A 20,543-nucleotide genomic window follows, 5' to 3' on the forward strand; every position below is an offset into this window, starting at 1 on the left:
TTCGGTGATAACTGTTTGTCCCGTGTGTTATTTAGTGGTAATTACTAAGGTACTAACATCAGTGTCTACCATATATTACAAGTGACAAGGCTTTCACTTGAGACGTCCTCCCGGTACTAGTTATACTGTAAAAGGAGCGGGTCGGTGTGGCTTGTACATAGTGTTAAATACGGTCTCTGTCACTTAGCTGACGGAGCATGCTTCTTTGGCTCAGTTGGTAGAGCACTGGCTTATCACGACCCGGGTTCGATTCCTGGTCGGGGCACTCGACAGGAATGTGTATTCTTACTTCAAGGAAGTGACGTCATGGTTTGATCTGTTACGTCACAAAACTTAAGTTCTACAGTTTGTTTTCATGTATAGGTCATAATAATTTTTTCTTTATTTGTTTGCTAAAAGTAGCTTTCTGTTGCGTCATTTTTTTCTTTTCATTTTCAATGAAAACAATAACCAGGGGCGGATTTGGAGGGGGGCGTGGGGGGCGCACGCCCCCTAAAATTGGCAGAGTAAGGGTGAGTTACGAAGTATACTGGATGGTCTTGGTCGTATGTTATGACTATCACTGTTCTAAACAGCTATAGATGACTTAAGTTGGGCTAATTTTCAAGTATACAGTAACTTTATTATAGTTGATCACATAACGACAGAAAGAGTTATCGCGATTATAGGAACTCTTTCGAAAATGAAGGCCATATTAGAGCAAAATGTGTCATTGTTGGCATATTATGAAACTGTAACGACGGTACAGTAGTCTCGAATATGTTTCAAAAGAAAATTGAATGTTTTTTTAAAAGGCGAGAGTAAGTATTTATGCCAAATAATTTCTTTAACTGTCACATGAACTGTAGACAAGCAGGCCTGCCCCTCGCCTGTAAGTTAATTATAACGCCCCCCTAACTTAAATTCCTGTATCCGCCCCTGATAACGATGATGATTGGACAAGTTAATGGCACCTCGTAGTGGGTCTGTTCGAACTTCTGTTTTGTATGAATGGAATATCTGTTTACACATACACCGGTGTGTGGATCGCGGTCATTCATTGATGTAAACAAAAAGTAGACCACAACATCATACAATTTTCTAACAAAGTACACAAACAATAAACAACGTATATATAACAGATTTATCGGGGGACCAGGTCCCTGGGTGGGGGGGGGGGGAAACCAGGTCCCTAGGGGGACAGATGATGTTTTTTTATTTCCCTATTGTTATTATACTTCTACACATTTCTAAGTGATGGGCCCACTCATGAATGAATTGTGAATGACTGAAAATGGCGCGAATTAGCCGTCAATGACGTCAAGCCAGCTATTATGCGTAGTAATTTGTTATAAATAATCCTTCATTCTATATCTATGTGTTATTTTTGTTTTTGAAACCTGCGCCTAAGAAACCTTTTGAAAACTGATCACAAATCAATTAAAAGATGTTTTGATGGTTTTAATAAGTGTACATTTGCCACCATCCAAAGACTGTATGTGAAATTTCCTTTACCGAGTCTCGTGCAATATAAAGGCACCGGGAATGCAGCAAGGATCACGTCGCCCGAGAATCGACGTACGTCGATTGGGACACTCGCCGGGCGTTGTCATGGATACGTAAAACCCACCAACCAAAACCACGCAGCAAGGACGTTCTCCTATGTCATCCATTACACCCGATAGGGACATGTAAGCCGGTTTTATTTTGTTTAAAGTCAGTTCATGAAGCCAGTTCAACAGAATCAGTAGACCAATCACATCTAAAATGGTTGGTTGATATAGTTGTGTTCGTTATCCGCCATCTTTTCTTGATATGTCCAGTTCCAGTGAGTTTGTTTACTAACACTGTTGGCACTAGGTGGGGGCATGTCGGCGTTATATTCACTAAACTGACGTTGTACAGAGAGATGAGGAAGGGCAGGTAATTCTCTATCGTCACAGATACTGGGCATGCGCGTTAAACGGCTGTTTCTGTTTTGAACTGTTGCTCTCGGAGGAATTTCTTCGTAAATCTCATTATATGTCTTTTCTTGCTGGTGTCGTTTTCTGCATAAAAAGTTTGAATTAAGAAATGTATTAGATAAATTTATACCGTACTATACGTCATTCCAAATTGTACCAATGATGCACAACAAAAACAAATCAGTTACATTCAACCAATGAAGATACCGTTGAACCTCATTATCTCGAAGTCGGAAGGACCATGGGAAAACTTCGAGTTATCAGAGTATTTCATGTTAGTTAGGTTGAATGTTTAGAGTGAAATTTGACTGTACGGATGAAATACTTTGAATTAAATAGGGTTCTCGAGTTCGAGATAACAAGGTTTTACTCATACAATGGTTGGTACAAAGACTTGTATGCTCTCTGGTCCTATAACAGTATAATAATGGTTTTTTTTTTTAAATCGTCCATGCAGCACAAAAATACATGATTCATAAGATCGGAAAATACCTTATGCAGTGACGTATATAACACACGTGATATATACGTCTCTGCCTTATGGAAATAAAAATAAATAGAAAAAAGAGCGAGAAAAATACTGACCTTCGTAACATGATATAGAGTATTGTGATGATGGTGGAATAGACTGCCAAAACTGACGTTACGGTTGTCACAGCAATAGTGCCCAGACCTGAAATTTATAAGTTTGACGGCAAATTTGGCAGTGGACATTATTTTGTCTACAGTAAGCATGCATTAAGATTAAAGTATATCACAGTAAACGCTCTAAATATAGGATGTAAGAGTTTTAATGAAATCAAAGCTTTAGTTCAAAACCATATATGGTCCAAACTTGAGGAGAATGTTAAGTTCAGTGTTGTTTTAAATTCAGTAAATTTGTGGGACCACATTCCGTTGTATTGACTCATATGTACATGGTACTACCTCGCATACTATTGTCAGCACTTTTTAGCATTAATTTATTAGCATAAGTAATGGACCCAGACTTGTAGCCTCTATGTCTAGTCTCAATACATAGTATAATGTAAATAACTCCTCTGTACAATGACTTAACATAAGTTACTGTAAAGGGTTATTTTTCAAGTGGTCATCTAGCCTTATTTCAAATTGTATAAGAGATTCAGCATTGACAATATTTGGGGTAATTTATTCCATAAATCAACAACTCAATAGCTGAAGAAATGCTTCCTTCCATCAAGACGACATCGCTTCTTAAATATTTTTTATCGTGACCTCTGGTCCGATTCATATTGTCCATATGGAAAAGGTTTCTTGTTACCCTACTCTCATATTTATCTAAATATTTTGAAAACGTTTATCATATCTCCTCTGGTCCTGCGGTGTTGTAGTTGTATTGATATCAAATCAAACGTGTTTCCAAACTTTATAGTTTGACAAAGCTCATGCTACAATACATTACCTGAGAGTGACGGTATTGGCTCAGCGTCCACGACCTCGACCTGTGACGAATGATTTCCGGTTTGAATTCCTTCGTCATTGACCGTAGTGATTAAAGTTCGACTGGTTGTCATGGCGACGGTACTAGTTGTTTTGGCATCTTCACAAATTAAAGACATGGATGCGGCTTTTCCGTCTATAATTTATGGACCATCGAAATCATATTTAGGTTTAATGTTAGTTTTTTTTTGTTAAATTAAATGCAATATTAAATATCCAGCGAAAAATACAAATAGCAAAGGAAAAGTACACAGTGAAACTTTTGCCGGAGGTTAACATTCGTTTATTTACTCTGCATTGAGAAAAATTGTAAACCACCTGAATAGACTAGGCTTTATTCACTACACAAAATTTCCATTTATTTTTATACCGTATTGGGTTTAAAAGTTAGTTAATAATTAAATATATCTTATGTTTCTTGACTAACCTATATCTAGGCGATAACAATACGAGGTATCAAATGGTTCCTGTACACGTTTTAGGGAGATGGTGAGAGTGTTTCCTGCAGCTAGTCCAGGAAAAGTGGTGGCGCCACGACAGGAAATGATTCGTGCTTCCCCTCGAGGGAGGTACCGTTGTATGTGGATTTCTGAACCACACCCCACATAGCCTGGAGTAGAGACGGGGCTAACGGACAATTTGTTGCCCTGGTACACGAGAATTGTACAGTCACACTCGTCCACTGGGATGGACCTTGCTGGGTAGAAATCGAGTAGGATACTGGAGCCAGTCAGACTCCTCGTCTTACAAATCTCCATTGCTGTTTAATATAGATAGACATTTATACATGTAACAGTCACGATTCCTCTAAACAGGAAACAAATATAACACACGGAAGGAACCACATCATCGATATCCACCATTAAAATTGTGACAAAACAAATTAATTAACAATGAACAATAAAGTATCCTATTACACCGACAATGACACTGAGAAACTTAAACAAATATCAATTAGATTGTAAGGCAATGTATTTAGATAACCAAAGATACAAAAGGTCTCTCGACAACCATTTCCTCATTCTTTTATTGTGCGTTTTCTACAAAAATGTATCTTGATAGATTCATTTTGAAGCCATTAGAACTTTTCTATTTAGTTTTGTTTTAGTTCTTAAATGAAAATTTTAAAAGAAATAGATGTATTCAGGTTACATGTGAAGATATATCCGAGTCAAGAAAATACCACATAATCATAATCCAAACTCAAGTTGAAAAAAAACAGGACAAAATATGAATAAAACAAAGAATTACGCAGAGGTCTAAACAAAACAGGGTCGCGGTGAGCAGTGATTAGCAGTATAATAAAACACGTTTTAAAAGAAGCGGGAAACAGCAGACGACGTCGATGAATCGTGAAGAAGAAATATGCAAGGTTTATATTACTAAAATCGCTGATGACGCTTGGAAGACTTGCTGAATAGGAAGACGACGCAGAAAAGTCCAAGATTCGGTAGAGTTGCGTAGGCTGGTCAGAATTCAGCAAAACTGTGGTGAAAGTGATATACTTACATTGTATATACTTACTATCGGGTCCTCCCTTGGGACACCCTATACCTGGAAGAGAAATCTTGTGTTAGTGATGAGGACGCCATATAGTTAATCAACAAGGGGTCATTTCATCATGGTACTTTTAATCTTTACTGAAATCAATACCAGATATAATAGCATTGGGTACAAGATTGTACAGAAAATATCCAAGTAATTCTTAACGTTCAATACAGATGTAGAATTTTATACAAATAATTAAACTGCATCATATAGCTCTTTCGTCCTCCTAGGACTCGTCGGTGATGCCAAGGGTCTAAACAATAAAAGGAGCCGACTCAAAAAGATCCAGACTGATCGGAAAATGTCAAAAACAAGGTGACGAGATCACGACCAGATTTCAACAGCAATTGCGAATCAACACACTTAAAACATATAGCAGTGAAAACACTGAAAGCAATCAAAAGATTGAAGATCAACAAATCAACCGGCCTAGATCTCCAAAAATACATATTCGAGACTGTGGAACAGCTTAAAGCACCACTCCAAATTAGATTTAACAGGTCGATCCAGAAACAGAACTTACCAAAGGATTGGAAAAGTGCCAATGTCACACCAGTATCTTAAAAAGGCAGATAAAATAAAGCGAGCAGTTATCAATCGCTTGGCTTTAGCTCAATCACAAGAGAAATCTCCAGAGAATTGTCTGTGATGAACATCTGAACAACCTCTGGTCAGCATGGTTTTAGAAGAGGATAATCATGCAATACTAAATTGTTAGAAGCAATAGAGGATTGGACCGTTGCCATGGGCAATGGTAAACAAGCTGACATTATTTATCCTGCAGCTGGCAGTATCAATTCAACAGAATTGCTATCTGAATTTTTTCTTAAAAATTACGTTTAGAATTATAAATAGTTTTTGAAATAAGCGATATCACATGTTGTGGTGGACATGTTAAGTTATGAAGATTCATGAAATCGCTGCTATATCCGATGAAGTTTGGAACTATGTTACTAAGCGGAGCCACAAGCTTGCCACTTTGTCTTTCTTCATCCTTGCCAAAATACAGCTGATATTTTAAGACACTGGCCATGTACTCTCTATATACATTGACTTTAGGAAGGCTTTCGACAAAGTACCACACAGAAGACTCATCCACAAAGTGGACAACGAAAGGATGAAAGGTAACGTGCTGGATTGGATTCGAGACTTCGTCAATAAACTAGAAGAAAGAGCAGTAATCATTGGAACATACTCCAGCACCAAAATAAATATACGTGGAGTACAACAAGGAAGCGTTCTAGGACCAGTGCCTCATCTACATCAATGATATACCTCAACTTATTGATAGCAACTTTATAATGTTTGCCGATGACGCCTAACAATAAAAGTCACCACCTTCAGGTAATATCGGACAATCCTTCCAAACTGACCTGAACAGTGTATGTCAGCGGACAGAAACATGACTAATGGATCTGAATGTACATAAATGTAAACACCTCAAGGACCATAAAAATGACGCTGCTTTCACCACGAAAAGGTAAAACGGCTTAAGTTGAAAATACTGACAAGGAAATAGATAAAAGTATAACAGTAGAAAAAAAACAACATAAAATTAGTGTCCATATACAACCAACTGTCATCAGAGCCATTCGGAATCTTGGTTTCCCATTTTAAAACTTTTACATTAATCAATCAGGAAATGTTTCTGACCCTATATAAAAAGTTCGCCCCTATTTAGAATCGGCAATTTCGGTGTGTCCTCAGATAATTAGAGAAGACCAGGTATCTATAGAGGACATTCAGAGAATAGCCACTTGGATAGTACCAAGCTTGAGGGATCTACCATATCCAATAAGATTAAAGAAACTAGAACTACCATCATTACAGTATAGAAGGATAGGGTCCAATATGCTACAAATCTACAAAACCCTGAATAATGTAGACCTATCCCATAGTCTGTTGCGATTTTTGTGTGTAAGACCATGTCAATAACTCATGTATACTTCAATCCATGTTTTCCTGTTAGCTAATATGTAATAGTACTTTATCAGTTAATTAACATGGCCAGTATAAATACGACCACCTTTCTAGCCAGTATGTATCGGTTCCTGCAGGCATGTGAGTGTTCGATCTCTCCGTAGCCTACTTCGCAATAAACCTTCAACACCCGGACAGCGTTTGGACTTCATCATCTCCACTCATCACCTCACGAAACAAAGTATCATTTTAATAGTTTAGTGAAATACTTCTAATTAACTATCAAAACATATTGTAACTGTATATATATGTATGTGAGTGTTGGTGTGTACGTGTGTAAATCTATGTAATTTATTGCTGTTTATATAGTTGTCTTTGTAAATCTTCATATTTGGAGGAAATAAAGGTAATAATAATGGCGCCAACCTCAATGAACTATGAACTCGGTGTCTACAACCTGCAATATCGAAGATTGCACTAAAGACACACATGTGAATAACACATTTTTATCCAAATTTAGAATGATATATATATATATAGAGCGCCAAATGAACTCCTAAACATCATTCACGTGTTTCGTCCTTCACTCGTCAGTGATATTAAGGGCATGTTTTATAAGGACATTATTAAGCTGTATCTTGTTGATAATTCGTCACGTGAATTATTGGGGAAATCATTCCACTACAACTCTTATACAGAAGAACTTATCAAAATATCAGTCCAGGACAAGTTCCTCAAGATAACAACATCCAAGTGATAGTAATTCTATTATGTAAATATTCACAGGTTTCACATTTATCAAGGAAATGGAAATCCTAAAAACGATGCCATAATAATGACAATTAAAACAAAACAGCAAATACCAACCTGGCTAAAATATAAACAATATTTACACAGATAGCACTGAAAAAGCAAAAGGAGGTTAAGACCAGGTGTTCAAAAAGGGTAGGCATCACGTAATGTTTGATCGAAGTATAGAGCAGCGGAACCACCAAGCAAACAAACGATCACCAAACAAGCCCAATTTCATATCATACAAACAAATAAAACATTTTCATTGAGATCATTATATCAACAATAATTCCAATAATTTTCATCAACCTCCATCTCTCTGTCCATTGTTTCCGTCAAATCTGTTATAATCCCTCATCGTGTAAGCTTGGTTTTAATCCGTTAACTGAACATATAAAACGCTGAAAAAAGGGTTCTACATTCTTGATTTTCTTCCCAATACCAATGATGATAACATGTAACAAACGGTACACCTTATAGAGATGAGAAAACTGTACTATACACAATGTATCAATTTTGCATTCTCCTTCGATTCTCAAATAGAAAACCTAGTATTTTATTATTATGAAAGGTTACATTGTTAACACGCGTTTAAAAATACTCGACGTAGAGTTAGCTAATCGGCTGAATTTAAAGGGAACCACCCTTCTATATTTCAAACATTCCTTCTAGATTTAGAAACTTAACTGGTTTTACAAGGACAAGATACGGACAATATTCTACCTTATCCATAATTTCTAATCAGCTTAATTGGTATTTGTTAAGAAATTCGCACTTGCCTGTAGCTGACTGGACAAGAACCAGTACAAATGTCACTCCTAAAACAATGTCAATGATGGCTCTCTGAAACATAGTTTGTACACCCGAATCGTTACAGTTCGTAGATATCCCCATCCTGACACGGAACACTACAGAACATGATATATCGGAGCGCATCCGGCTACATCATGAATCCTAATACGGTTACACCTACAAAGGTATTGATTTTTATCACCATCATCCATCACAGCTAATCATTGTCATGGAGACGATTCTCATTTGGCGTTGATTTCTGAAAGGCGATACTTTTCTACTATAAGCTATAAACACTCAGGTATATTAATGCATTTGTTAGTTGCTATGGAAATAAGATATATAAGGTCGGAGTGATCCTGACGATATGATATGATCTCAATCATTGTCCAGCTTCTATGTTAACCCGACATATATTTCTCGTTGATTTCGATTTTAAAACGAAAATTCCCTGTTAATTCTGATGTTTGAAGTGGAAGTACAACAAAGTAGTTCGTATACCTATAACAATGTTTACGGTTGACAATTTGATATCAAACTGTCAAGGGAACAAACTGAAGATTGACATATCGTTATGATAAACTACAACTAGGGGTAAATACACTGAAGGCAACAAAGAACATACTTAATTCGAACTCGGAGTTGGTGAAATGACAATGGTTAGGGTTTGAAGGCATGGATGTCACTATCTAGAAATACAACATTCACAATAGGCAAATCTTAAAAATCACACTAAATGTGGGAAACTGTCTCTGTTGGTTGTGTACTCGGAAAACAGCACCGGAAACGTTAAAAAATATGTCCAATCATTGATTTCAGTTTCTTTTTATTAAATAACAGACGAGAAATCATCTACAAAACTGAAATTGTGAAAATTGACAAGGTTATTGTGGCCTATCTGGTCAGCCCTTCGACAAATTCAGCCCCCTTAGAAAATAAGACAAGTCAGACAAGACAGGAGAACAATTTGTGTTCCCATAGATCCTACCACCAAAGTCGACGAAGGATTCTTGTAAACTTGCAGTTCAATCATTTTCAGGAGATCAGCCTTGGCTGTAGACGTACTTTTCAAGGAGCAGTGTGTTCATTGAAAACAATGTCACTTCTCGAGTAAACAGCATCGCCCTTAGCCTGTAGCATTTATTGAGTATAGTTGCAGTCAGGAACTCTGATAAGATGTTAAGATGGAGTGATTTTGAAGTATAGGAATCCAAGACGAGTTGGGCCCTTCGAAAGTATCAAATTAAAAATTGTCCTGATTTTTCGAAGTTATCAGACCTCCAGACTGGCAGATACTGCCAGATACTTGTGAAAATATAAACAAGTCAGATAAGCGCCAAACGTCTTACTGGATTCTCTTCCGTATAATGATAAGTTTGAAAAAATTTCCTCGCGTATTTATGTTATCGCCTTTTTACGCTGTCATATAGTCTCTCTTTCAACTTACAACGAGTGTAAATGTTGGGAGGACGGAAATGCATTTTACTTAAAGAAGAAAGTAGAGGGTCGCCAACACCAGAATCACAATCACGAACAACCAGTAAGAAGAGGAATTGATACAACCGTCACTTTGACGAGTCTCTCAATCCCAATTCTGAACTAAAGCAAGCACATCCATTATCCAATTCCAGAAGAAAGAAAAACGTGGTTACCTCTTCAAGAGCTGGTGTGATATTTTATTTTACAAGAATGGAAACAGGTGCCCCCAGTAAAATCGTCCTAAGCAGGTAAGCTATGTTTGACGAGCTGTAATAACAGTGAAGGTCACTTTGTGCATCATTATGGAATGTACATGGATGTTCCACATAGGAAGCGTGTATCCCACACAGGACAGGGGCGAAAGAAAATACTCATGTGTTAATCGTTTAATCTCAGTCAGGTAAATCTGTTATTGGGTATTTTTCACTGACGAAATTAATTAAGAACAACCAATATGTAGATTAAAACAATCAATATAATGCAGCATTTTTCGAAGTCTTTCCTATTTGCTGTAAAGCCATGCGCAATGGACTGTTATCAACTTCAGCCCGGCATTGACTGAGTCTGTGATTGGTAATAAACCTGGAAAACGTCTGTTAATATCAAGCGGTTACATTACTTTTTTCCAAATAATAAACTACAATAGTTTACAAAAACGGTTTGGGTGGAGAAACACTTAAAACAAACCTATGATAAAGATTTAAGAGTGTGTCTTCAATTTTCTACACACATTAAAAAAGGTCCCGATACCGATTCATGAGTCTCCGTGTAAATGTTTCTTTAGTTTCTATTTTGCCCTAGTTTTATGGAACATGAGGTATAATTATGTCGACATGTTGGTATTTGATTTTTCCCCACCGCCGTAAGTTATTATCAGTGTCGTCGAGCTTAATCGTCTATTGTTTGATATTTTTATGTTAATGTTTCTCTAAAACGAATTTACAAATCTCTTTTTACTGATCATTATTGATTCATGAATAACCATATGTATATCTTATCATATTGTAACGGGAATGTATTATTCGAGAGTTGTGTCCCTTTATGCAGACAATGTATTTCTGTATTTTATACCTAGTGTTCAGTAAACTATTTCTTTATGATTGTGTTTTATGTGTCAGGAATGTGTGACATATCGTCGGCTGGCTGACAAAACCTCGTAAGTCCATTTTTGTGGAAAACAGCTTTTTCACATAGCGCCAATTTACAAATTAAAATGCACCTCCTGACAAAATATTGTAATGCAGCACCAATGAAATTTTGAGATATAACCATGTGTTCAAAAATTGTACTTGCATTGGTCCAAATGAAAGTCGTGACAAGATCTCGTATGTCACATCTCCATTGAATTAACGTGTGATGAGAAGGTCTAACTTGTTCATCGGAGCCGAGGACCATTTGACGATATTCTGTGAGTAATTTTTTGCATTTGACTGCATTAATGAGCTGTATAGTAAACAAGAAATATTTCAATTTATTTATTTTTCTTTTTTTAAAACGAGACGTATAACTTTAGTAAGTTTATTTTCACATACGATATTTTAGACCTCTTTCTTGGGGTGTATGTCACATACGATAATTTGATGCATTTTACTTCTGTCTTTAAAACTGCATTTTTACTGCCTAGTTTCTAAACAGCGATTGGGTTCTTTTACTCCATATATCCACTTAAGACAATTTGGATCTATCACCACCCTCAGTTTTCCCATATTTTTTTGTGATTTGATGGACATACGACATTTTGAAAGTGTTTCCACTTCGCTTTCTATTTAGCAAAGTTTGGACATACTATATTTTGTCTTCCAATAGAAGCTCATTTTTAAGAAATAATACAAGTATTTTTATCTCAGAATTACACGGCATTTTATAGCATACAGACTATTAGACTAAATTACGAACAAGAAATTATAGGCATTGTCCTGAATTGACTGGAAAAAGCTTGAAAACTTACTACAGGTACTTTCAATATAGTCATGACTGTAATGAATCCTAATATAAAATTTCTTCTTACATAACAAACGTAACTTTGTGTTTGTATTGAAGGGGACATTGATATTGCTTGTCTATTTTATGACGTAACACTCGTAGCGTCTGGTTGGGACACTTGAGTGATGCTGTGCTTATTATATTGTAGGTAGTAATGTCAACATCTTCTTGTGAAGACTTTGAAAGAATATGGACATGTTGCCAATGTGATAGGGTTGCAAAAAATCCTTTTCATTTAGAAGATCAACAGTTAACTGGACAGTATGTTTTTACTGATACTGATGGAAAAATTTGGTTATGGTGTCTCTGTTGTCACCGATATTTCCATTATGAGTGCGTAGAAAACTTACCTGACAATTTAACAGAAGGTGACTTCGTAGAGGACTATTTATGTGCAGACTGTGGCTGGGGCATGTGATCCTTTAAGTATGAGTAACGTTTGGAAACGAAACGGCGCCGATATAAAAACTTTGATTAACTTCAAACACTATGAGCACTCGCAGTTGGAGTTACTGAGGGAACGTGAAAATGGAACATTTGCAAAGACAAACAACACCCAATACAATTTTATGCAATATTTTTATTACAGTATGTTTCCGTCCTCGACACCTAGATATTTAGTTATATCAAGAAAGGGCAATTCATATGAGCAAATTGAATTTAAGTTCCATCCAAACTGTAAAAACGGTTGCTAATGCTGTGGCTTTTTGAAACATCAAAAATATGCTTTCACGGGGTATGTTAATGGTTCGTCTTGCAAGACAGAATGCGGACAAATCAAACTCAAGTAACACCAATGAATACAACACCCACACAAGTTCTGGAGATGGCGTACATTGTACAGTGCAGGGTAGTACAATTACAGCTACAATTGCAAAAGAAATGCCTGATATTGCTTCCTGTGAGGCACTTCATTGTAGTATCCAGGGAGGTGCAATTACAGTTACCAGTGTAAAAGAAATTCCTGGTATTGCTTCTTGTGAGACACTTACAGAAACGGATTCATTTCAAAATAGTGAAGTAAGTAACAGTATTCCGAAAAACTCTGGAGATGACGTCCTTTCTAGCATCCAGCGTGGTACAATTACAGCTACCAATGTAAATGAGATTCCAGATATTGCTCCTAGTGATGCAGATATTCCAGATATTACTTGCTATGAGACCCTTCTGGAAACAGATAATGAATTTTCTGGTTCTAGTTTAAACGTCAAATCTCCAAATAGCAAAAGGCAAAATCTACAAGAAAATACTTTGGATGAAACAGAACATGATTTTTCAGAAGCTGATGACAGTTTTGATGATCCAGATTACGTACCAGAGAGTGATGCTGATGATCCTGTAGATGAAGATATGAAGGTAGATCATGAGGAAGTTGTCGATGAGAAACCAGTCAAAAGGAAGAAATGTAATAGTAATGAATGGGTAAAAAACAAAAACAAAATGCTGAGAATGTCAGGAAAACAGTATTCTGGACTGACAAAAAAAGACGGCAAATATCAGTTTTCGGCTCAAAGACCAGGTCGCATATTGGCCCCAAAAGGTTGTTCCAAAAAATGCCAAAACTCAAAAGTTAAAATGTGTGCAGAATTTAGTGAAGATGACAGGCTTGTTATTTTTAATAAATTTTGGAATAACCTTGACTGGAATCAACGAAAAGTGTATGTCAACTCGCTGGTGTCTAAATCTGAAACAAGTAGAAAAAGAACAGCAGCAGCCGAAAGTAGGAAAAGCCATAGCTTTGTTTATAGATTGTGGAAAGGCCAGGAAAAAGTTGTGGTATGTAAAAGTATGTTTTTAACAACTTTGGCTGTAGGAGAACAAACTGTTTATGGTTGGGTCAATATGTCGAGCACAGGTATTCCAATCAATCCACCTCCATCTAAGAAAGGAGACACGAGGAGAAAAAGAGACGCAGAGTTAAGGACGAGTGTTGTTGACTTTTTGAAAACACTTCCGAAACTAGAGTCTCATTACTGCAGGTCCTCAAGCTCTAAGCAATACTTGGAACCTCTTTTTACTACACTGACGGAGTTGCATCATGAATACAAACGATATTGTGATGAAAATAGCTTGAAAGCAGCGTGTCTTAAGTTGTTTAAATCCGAGTTTGATGACCAAAATCTGAGTCTTTTTTCTCCAAAAAAAGACCAGTGTGATCTGTGCTGTGGGTTTGAAACTGGCAATATTAAAGAGGAAGTGTTTCAGAAACACTTGTCAAGGAAACAAGCTGCAAGAGACGAAAAGAACAGAGACAAGGAAAAGTCGATATCTGACAATACCTACAGAGTTGTAACTATGGATCTTCAGTGCGTTCTTCTTTCACCAAGACTTCAGGCCAGCGCTCTTTATTATAAGACCAAGCTTGCATGCCATAATTTCACACTCTATGACTTAGCAACGAAAGATGTTACTTGCTACTTTTGGCACGAAGGTGAGGGTGATCTGACTGGAAATTCGTTTGCTTCTTGTATTGTCCACTTTATTGAAGACATGCTAGCTCAATCTGATAAAGAGATTAAAACAGTTGTACTTTACAGCGATGGTTGCACATACCAGAACCGGAACACGGTGTTAGCAAACGCATTGTCCAAATTAGCAAAAGAAAGGGGTTTAACTATCTTACAAAAATATTTGGAGAAAGGACATACCCAAATGGAGGTAGACAGCGTACACAGCACCATTGAAAGCAAACTGAAGAGAAAGCCAATTTATGTGCCACAGAATTACGTAGATATAATCAAATCTGTCCGTCCGTCTCAACCTTACCATGTTCACTACGTCGATCACACATTTTTCAAGAACTTTTCGCACATAAACTTGTATTCAAGTATCAGGCCAGGTACTAAAGTAGGTGATCCTGTTGTGACTGACATTCGTGTTTTGGAATATTCTCCCCATTGTGGTATTAGGTATAAGCTGATGTATGATCAGGAGTTTTGTGACTTTCCTAGAAAGGCCAAACTTAATGAACAAGCTACACCTGAAATGACAGTTGCACCACTTCACGCTACACAATGTAAGGTGAAAGAATCAAAGTACAAACACCTTCAAGAACTAAAAAATGTGATTCCACGGGATTTTCATCCGTTTTATGACGTACTACGCCATACATGAACCTGTTCAGTCTTGAAAATTATTTCTATCGTTTTCATATCGGATTATGTTATACTTAAACTGTTTAGATCTAAGAATCATTGAATCATTGAAACGCTTAGCAAAAAGTAAAAGGTGTTTAAAAGTAACATTTACAGAAAATACTTAATGTGATTATTATGTGAATCTATTGCTATACAGTTAAAGCTGAATTGTGTATTTTTTGTTGTTGATAAAAACAGACAGCCAGTCTAACAAATTATCTGTGTTGATTCCCGAATGTATATCTAATCTTGTATTAGGTGATCATCATTTTATAAGGACTGTGGTTTTTGCTTACATTTTTTATCCTTTTTTGAACTTTTATGCCGAAAAGCATGAATAATGTTTATACTTTTTTTTAAATTTTAATGCTGAAAACATGAATGATGTTTATACGCTATACGTTTTACTTTTGAAATAATTATTTATTTTTTTCTAGTCATACGAGAGGTTTAATTATTTCATTGATACTGTTGTTGAATTGCTTTGGTTTTGTTCATGTTAATTAAACTCTGTTTTATTGATTTATGAACGACTTTCGTTATTTTTATGGTTTTTTGTTAGATTTTAAAGTCGTAAATCAAAGCATACATTTTATGCAAAAATGTTGTATGTCCAAAATTGGCATAAATTTTCAGAACCAAAATATTGTATGTCCACTTCTTCATCAGGCGCATATTGATTTAACAACATGACCTTGGTATCTTAAATAAAGGTCGGTAAAAATAACCTTGGAACAACTTTAAGTAAGAAACACAGTTGCATTTGGTTTATAGAATGTTTTTTCTTCCCCCTGTAAAAAACAAATTTTGGACTTACGAGGTTTTGTCAGCCAGCCGACGATATGTAGTTTGAGAGTATTTGTGTATTTTATAAGCGCTGTGAGTAATAGTATTTGGGTTGAAAGTATTGTGAAAATGATTTTATACTAATTTAAATGTACCATCATTGTTTTGAATGTGTGATAGTATATATGTGAAACTATACGGAAGCCTGTATTTCTCCATGTTGTATATAAATTGTTACTCCCTAGCTATTTGTGTTTTTGGTTTGGTGTTGGTTGATACTCTGTGTTGCCAAAAGTTGTATTGAGTAAATAGAAGGAGTATCTCCAGTGATGTGTATGTCTGTTATTGAATGTATCGATGCTTGAAAGACCAACTCCAGCTTGGGTTGCTCTTGGTTGGTTTATAGGCACGACAAAACGAACCGTTATAACGTGTTACTGAACGTAATTGTAACTCTTCTTGTTTCAGACTAAATTTTCTCTTACTTGGGCTGCAAATAACAGCCGCCATGAAACCTCAGTCAATTACTTTCAACAACATTAATAGATGCACTTCTGAGCCCAAGTGTAGATGTTTTGTCGTGAATGAGGACGTTCGCAGCGGCGACCTTGCCCACCTGGGTGCAGACTGCTCTAGAAAAGGTCTTTCAAATGTACCTGTTTTCTCCCCGGATGTTACGTGGATAAGTCTCTCCGATAACAACCTTAGTGCATTCCCGAACGCATCAGACATCGGAAACAACGTTAAATTTCTCGATTTATCTCATAACAAATTAAGATCATTTAGAAAGGATACATTACAGAGATTAACAGATTTGATCACTTTGAATATTAGTAATAACCAGTTATCTTATAATACATCAATTTTCAAACCTGGAATATTTGAATCTTTGTCAAAATTGCAATTTTTGAATCTGAAACATAATGTCCACGAAGAGAACACTGAGTATCCACAATGTATCCGAGAACTTACATCACTGGAAACTCTCCATCTTGATGGAATAGACGGTGCCGACTTCCCGATGTCAAATCTAACAACCCTGGACTTCACAAGCCTCCAAGGAGGGTGTAAGATTAGATCTCTAGCCCAAACTATGTTTGTGGGAGTACCAATGATACAGTATCTGGACTTAGCCTTTTGTAATCTCACTCGTATAGAGAAAGGTGCCCTGGGTGTACTTAATCGGCTGAAGTATCTCAACGTGTCACACAACGTCTACCTGTCATTTTCCGTTTTATCGAACCTCACATTTAACTTACAGTGTACAGACATTCGTACTATAGATGCATCCAAGATACATTGTACATACGGAGTTGGGACTAACGTAGTAACAGACGATTTAAAATACCTGAAAAACACGACATTAGAGAATTTATACTTCGACAGTAATAGACTTAACTTGATACAGCTTGGTGTGGTGGATTGCCTTCCTCCAACATTACGGTATATATCGGGCCGGGACAATATGTATACTTTGGGAACGTACCTTTTTCAGTTGGCAGATTTAAACAATGTTCGTAAATTGGACATATCCTATTCCTTCACTACGCATGCGCCTTCTATCACCACCAATCGTTTTCTTAGTTGTAATGATTGGAGGGGCCCCGTGAAAGACGAAAGCGAGGTCATGCCATCCAATGACATGATGAAGAAGTTGACGTTGGAGCGCCTGGGTAGTAAAGAAAAGGGAATGATATTTATTTTCAATTTGCCGCGAAATCTTGAGATAGCCTCATTTGCCAACTGTTATTATCGTTATATTATTGTCTCACTACATTTTAGTAAGAACAGATTGACTCACATTTTCGCCCAAAATAATTTGTTTACTGAATGGAGAGGTCCAATATTCAATTTGACCAAACTTGAATATGTCGATTTATCAAATAACTTTTGTTCATATGTGTCAAAGGAATTCTTTCAATACGCTCCTTCACTTAAAACACTGATTATTAATACAAACCTTCTGGGTTTTATGATGAATCAGGATACATACGGCGAAACATTCAAAAACAATATATTGCTAACTAAATTGGATATGTCTATGAACAGAATAGATATGCTGTCACACAAAATATTTCACACACTGGTCAACATGAAATATTTAAATCTTAGTTTCAACTTGATGACGTCATTGGAGATAGACATAAGTCACATGAGGAACCTTACGAATTTCGATCTATCTCACAACCAGTTGTCCGAACTGACCAATCAGAACAGGCAACACATTGACGCAATTACCAAGACGGGAAACCTGATGGTAGATTTGAGTAACAACAGATTTGTGTGTTCCTGTCAGACTCTTCCATTTCTTCACTGGATTAACTTGAATCAAAAAATATTTAGAGGATTTCAAACATACCGCTGTAGTCTTGATAATAAAACCAGTGTCTTGTTCTCAGAGCTGGATTCAGTACTTCAACAGCTTGAGAAAGACTGTACTAGTTACATAGGTTTGATTGCTGGGCTCCTCTCCGCTATTGTGTTCTGTATAGCGATCGTGGTGCTTGGTCTGGTTTACAGGTATAGATGGAAACTCCGTTATTTATACTATATCACAAAAAATAAATACAGAGGATACGCCACGATCAGAGACGACCATAATCATGAGTACCGATATGACGCATTCATTTCGTATGCGGCAGAGGAGTCCGAATTTATCAAGAAGGATTTGATTAAAAACCTTGAGGAAAATCGTCCATTTCGACTATGTATTCATGAACGAGATTTTACACCTGGTATGGACATAGCTGCTAACATTACAGACGCCATACATTCCAGTCGGAAGACGGTCGTGATTATGAGTGAAAACTTTGTCGAGTCATATTGGTGCATGTATGAATTAAACATGGCGCGGATGGAGAGCATTTACTCACGAGAGGGGGCCTCTGTTTTGTTTCTGGTCATGTTCAGCCATGTGCCCATCGACGCCATTCCTTTACAGGTGATTGATGTCATCCGGTCCAAGACTTACATCGAGTATCCAAATGACCCCCAGGGAAACGTGGTATTCTGGGACAGAGTAGTAGAAGCCATATCTAAATAAGACTTGGACAACATATACTTGTCAGAAAATTCCGTTTGAACACGAGACTCATTTAGGTCAAGGTTTCTATAAATTAAAAATTACGTGGAGGAAATACTGTCAAATCATTAATTTTCATGGACTATTAATTTTAGCCTTAACCTACCAATTTATGTGTCCACGAACTCTTAAAATAAGTGTAAGTTGACTTAGTGAGCTATATCAATCAAAGCATGCAAATGAAAACGAAATAGTTTTTTTAGTAAATTATTTTACAGTGGCAGTTTCTAAAAACAAAATCATTTACGAAATCAATCTAAATTGGATTTTATGAGCCAACTCCGTCGTCGTATTGATGTCAGAAAGTTTGTATATAAACTTTCGACGACAACAATTATGTAAAGATTCATATTGCCGTGAAAGTTGTAAACAGTTATGAGCTTAAATAATACATGTTATGTACTTTTCCGTTGTCTATTTTTGACGTCCTCACGGTAACTACTTTTGTGTTGCTTTTCAATCGTTCAATGTTTCCTTCGATCGCCTTGTTGTTTGCGACGCTTCCTCTGCTTTTGTGTTGTTGTTTTTTCAATATGTCCTCCGCTTGTCCTGTTGTCTATTTTGATGGCGTCATGGTTCCTCTACTTTTGTGTTGGTTTTTTTTCAATATATCCTCCGCTTGTCCTGTTGTGATTTTTGTGGCGTCACGATCTCTCTACTTTTGTGTTGGTTTTATTTCAATATATCCTCCGCTTGTCCTGTTGTGATCTTTGTGGCGTCACGATCTCTCTACTTTTGTGTTGGTTTTATTTCAATATATCCTCCGCTTGTCCTGTTGTGATCTTTGTGGCGTCACGATCTCTCTACTTTTGTGTTGGTTTTATTTCAATATATCCTCCGCTTGTCCTGTTGTGATTTTTTAGGCGTCAAGATTCCTCTACTTTTTTGTTGGTTTTACTTCAATATGTCCTCCGCTCGTCCTGTTGTGATTTTTGTGGCGTCACGATTCCTCTATTTTTGTGTTGGTTTTACTTCAATGTGTCCTGTTGTCTATTTTGACAGCGTCATGGTTCCTCTACTTTATTGTTGGTTTTTTTTTTCAATATGTCCTCTGCTCGTCCTGTTGTGATTTTTGTGGCGTCACGATTCCTCTACTTTTGTGTTGGTGTCTCTTCAATGTGTCCTGTTGTCTATTCATAGCGACATCGAGGTCTCTCTACATTGTTGATTTCTCCTCAGTACCGACTCTGCACGTGCTGTTACTTCCGCAAAACACATCCCGTTTAATATGTTGTCTCTCCAGACCTTATTAAATATATAGCACATTAACATGTTCATCATGTTTTACGACATGTTGTATCGTGTCTATTTCATGATATGTGATGTGATTATCATGATTTGAAATACATTTCTTATAACACCCTCTTAACCACCCTATAACTTTTTAAGAATTTGTCAAAATTTGTCTTAACATTTTATGTCGATCGTTGTTCAAATCTGAAAACAGTCTGTGTACCTGTAATTTGCTGTCTGTATATGGTAAAACTGTTGCCTGGATCATGTATCATAATTATGTATATATCTTCGTGTTTTATGTCACCTGTGATTTTAAGAAAATAAATGAGTGAATAAATAAAAATCTGTTTTATTTGGAATCAGAATCTGACATATTACGGTTTC

General features: G+C 36.6%; 2 protein-coding genes across 2 annotated transcripts; one reads left to right on the forward strand and one right to left on the reverse strand.

Annotated features, from left to right (window-relative positions):
* Positions 1 to 1,741: 1,741 nt before the first annotated feature.
* Positions 1,742 to 8,558, reverse strand: LOC132543432 (uncharacterized). The gene is made up of 6 exons (XM_060206933.1): positions 8,444 to 8,558; positions 4,914 to 4,958; positions 3,832 to 4,164; positions 3,367 to 3,540; positions 2,529 to 2,616; positions 1,742 to 2,027 (listed from the first exon to the last, which is right to left on the reverse strand). The coding sequence occupies exons 1-6, from the start codon at positions 8,556 to 8,558 to the stop codon at positions 1,742 to 1,744; spliced, it is 1,041 nt and encodes a 346-aa protein (XP_060062916.1).
* A 5,574-nt stretch (positions 8,559 to 14,132) lies between these two features.
* On the forward strand, positions 14,133 to 18,884 carry LOC132543433 (toll-like receptor 4). Its single transcript, XM_060206934.1, has 3 exons — positions 14,133 to 15,014; positions 15,618 to 15,628; positions 16,310 to 18,884. Exons 1-3 carry the CDS (start codon positions 14,214 to 14,216, stop codon positions 18,882 to 18,884), a joined length of 3,387 nt encoding a protein of 1,128 aa, XP_060062917.1. The 5' UTR covers positions 14,133 to 14,213.
* The last annotated feature ends 1,659 nt before the right edge of the window (positions 18,885 to 20,543 follow it).

This window comes from Ylistrum balloti, unplaced genomic scaffold (assembly GCF_031769215.1).
Source record: "Ylistrum balloti isolate Yb309-2 unplaced genomic scaffold, AGI_CSIRO_Ybal_v1 Utg369756, whole genome shotgun sequence".
Classification (NCBI taxonomy): domain Eukaryota; kingdom Metazoa; phylum Mollusca; class Bivalvia; order Pectinida; family Pectinidae; genus Ylistrum; species Ylistrum balloti.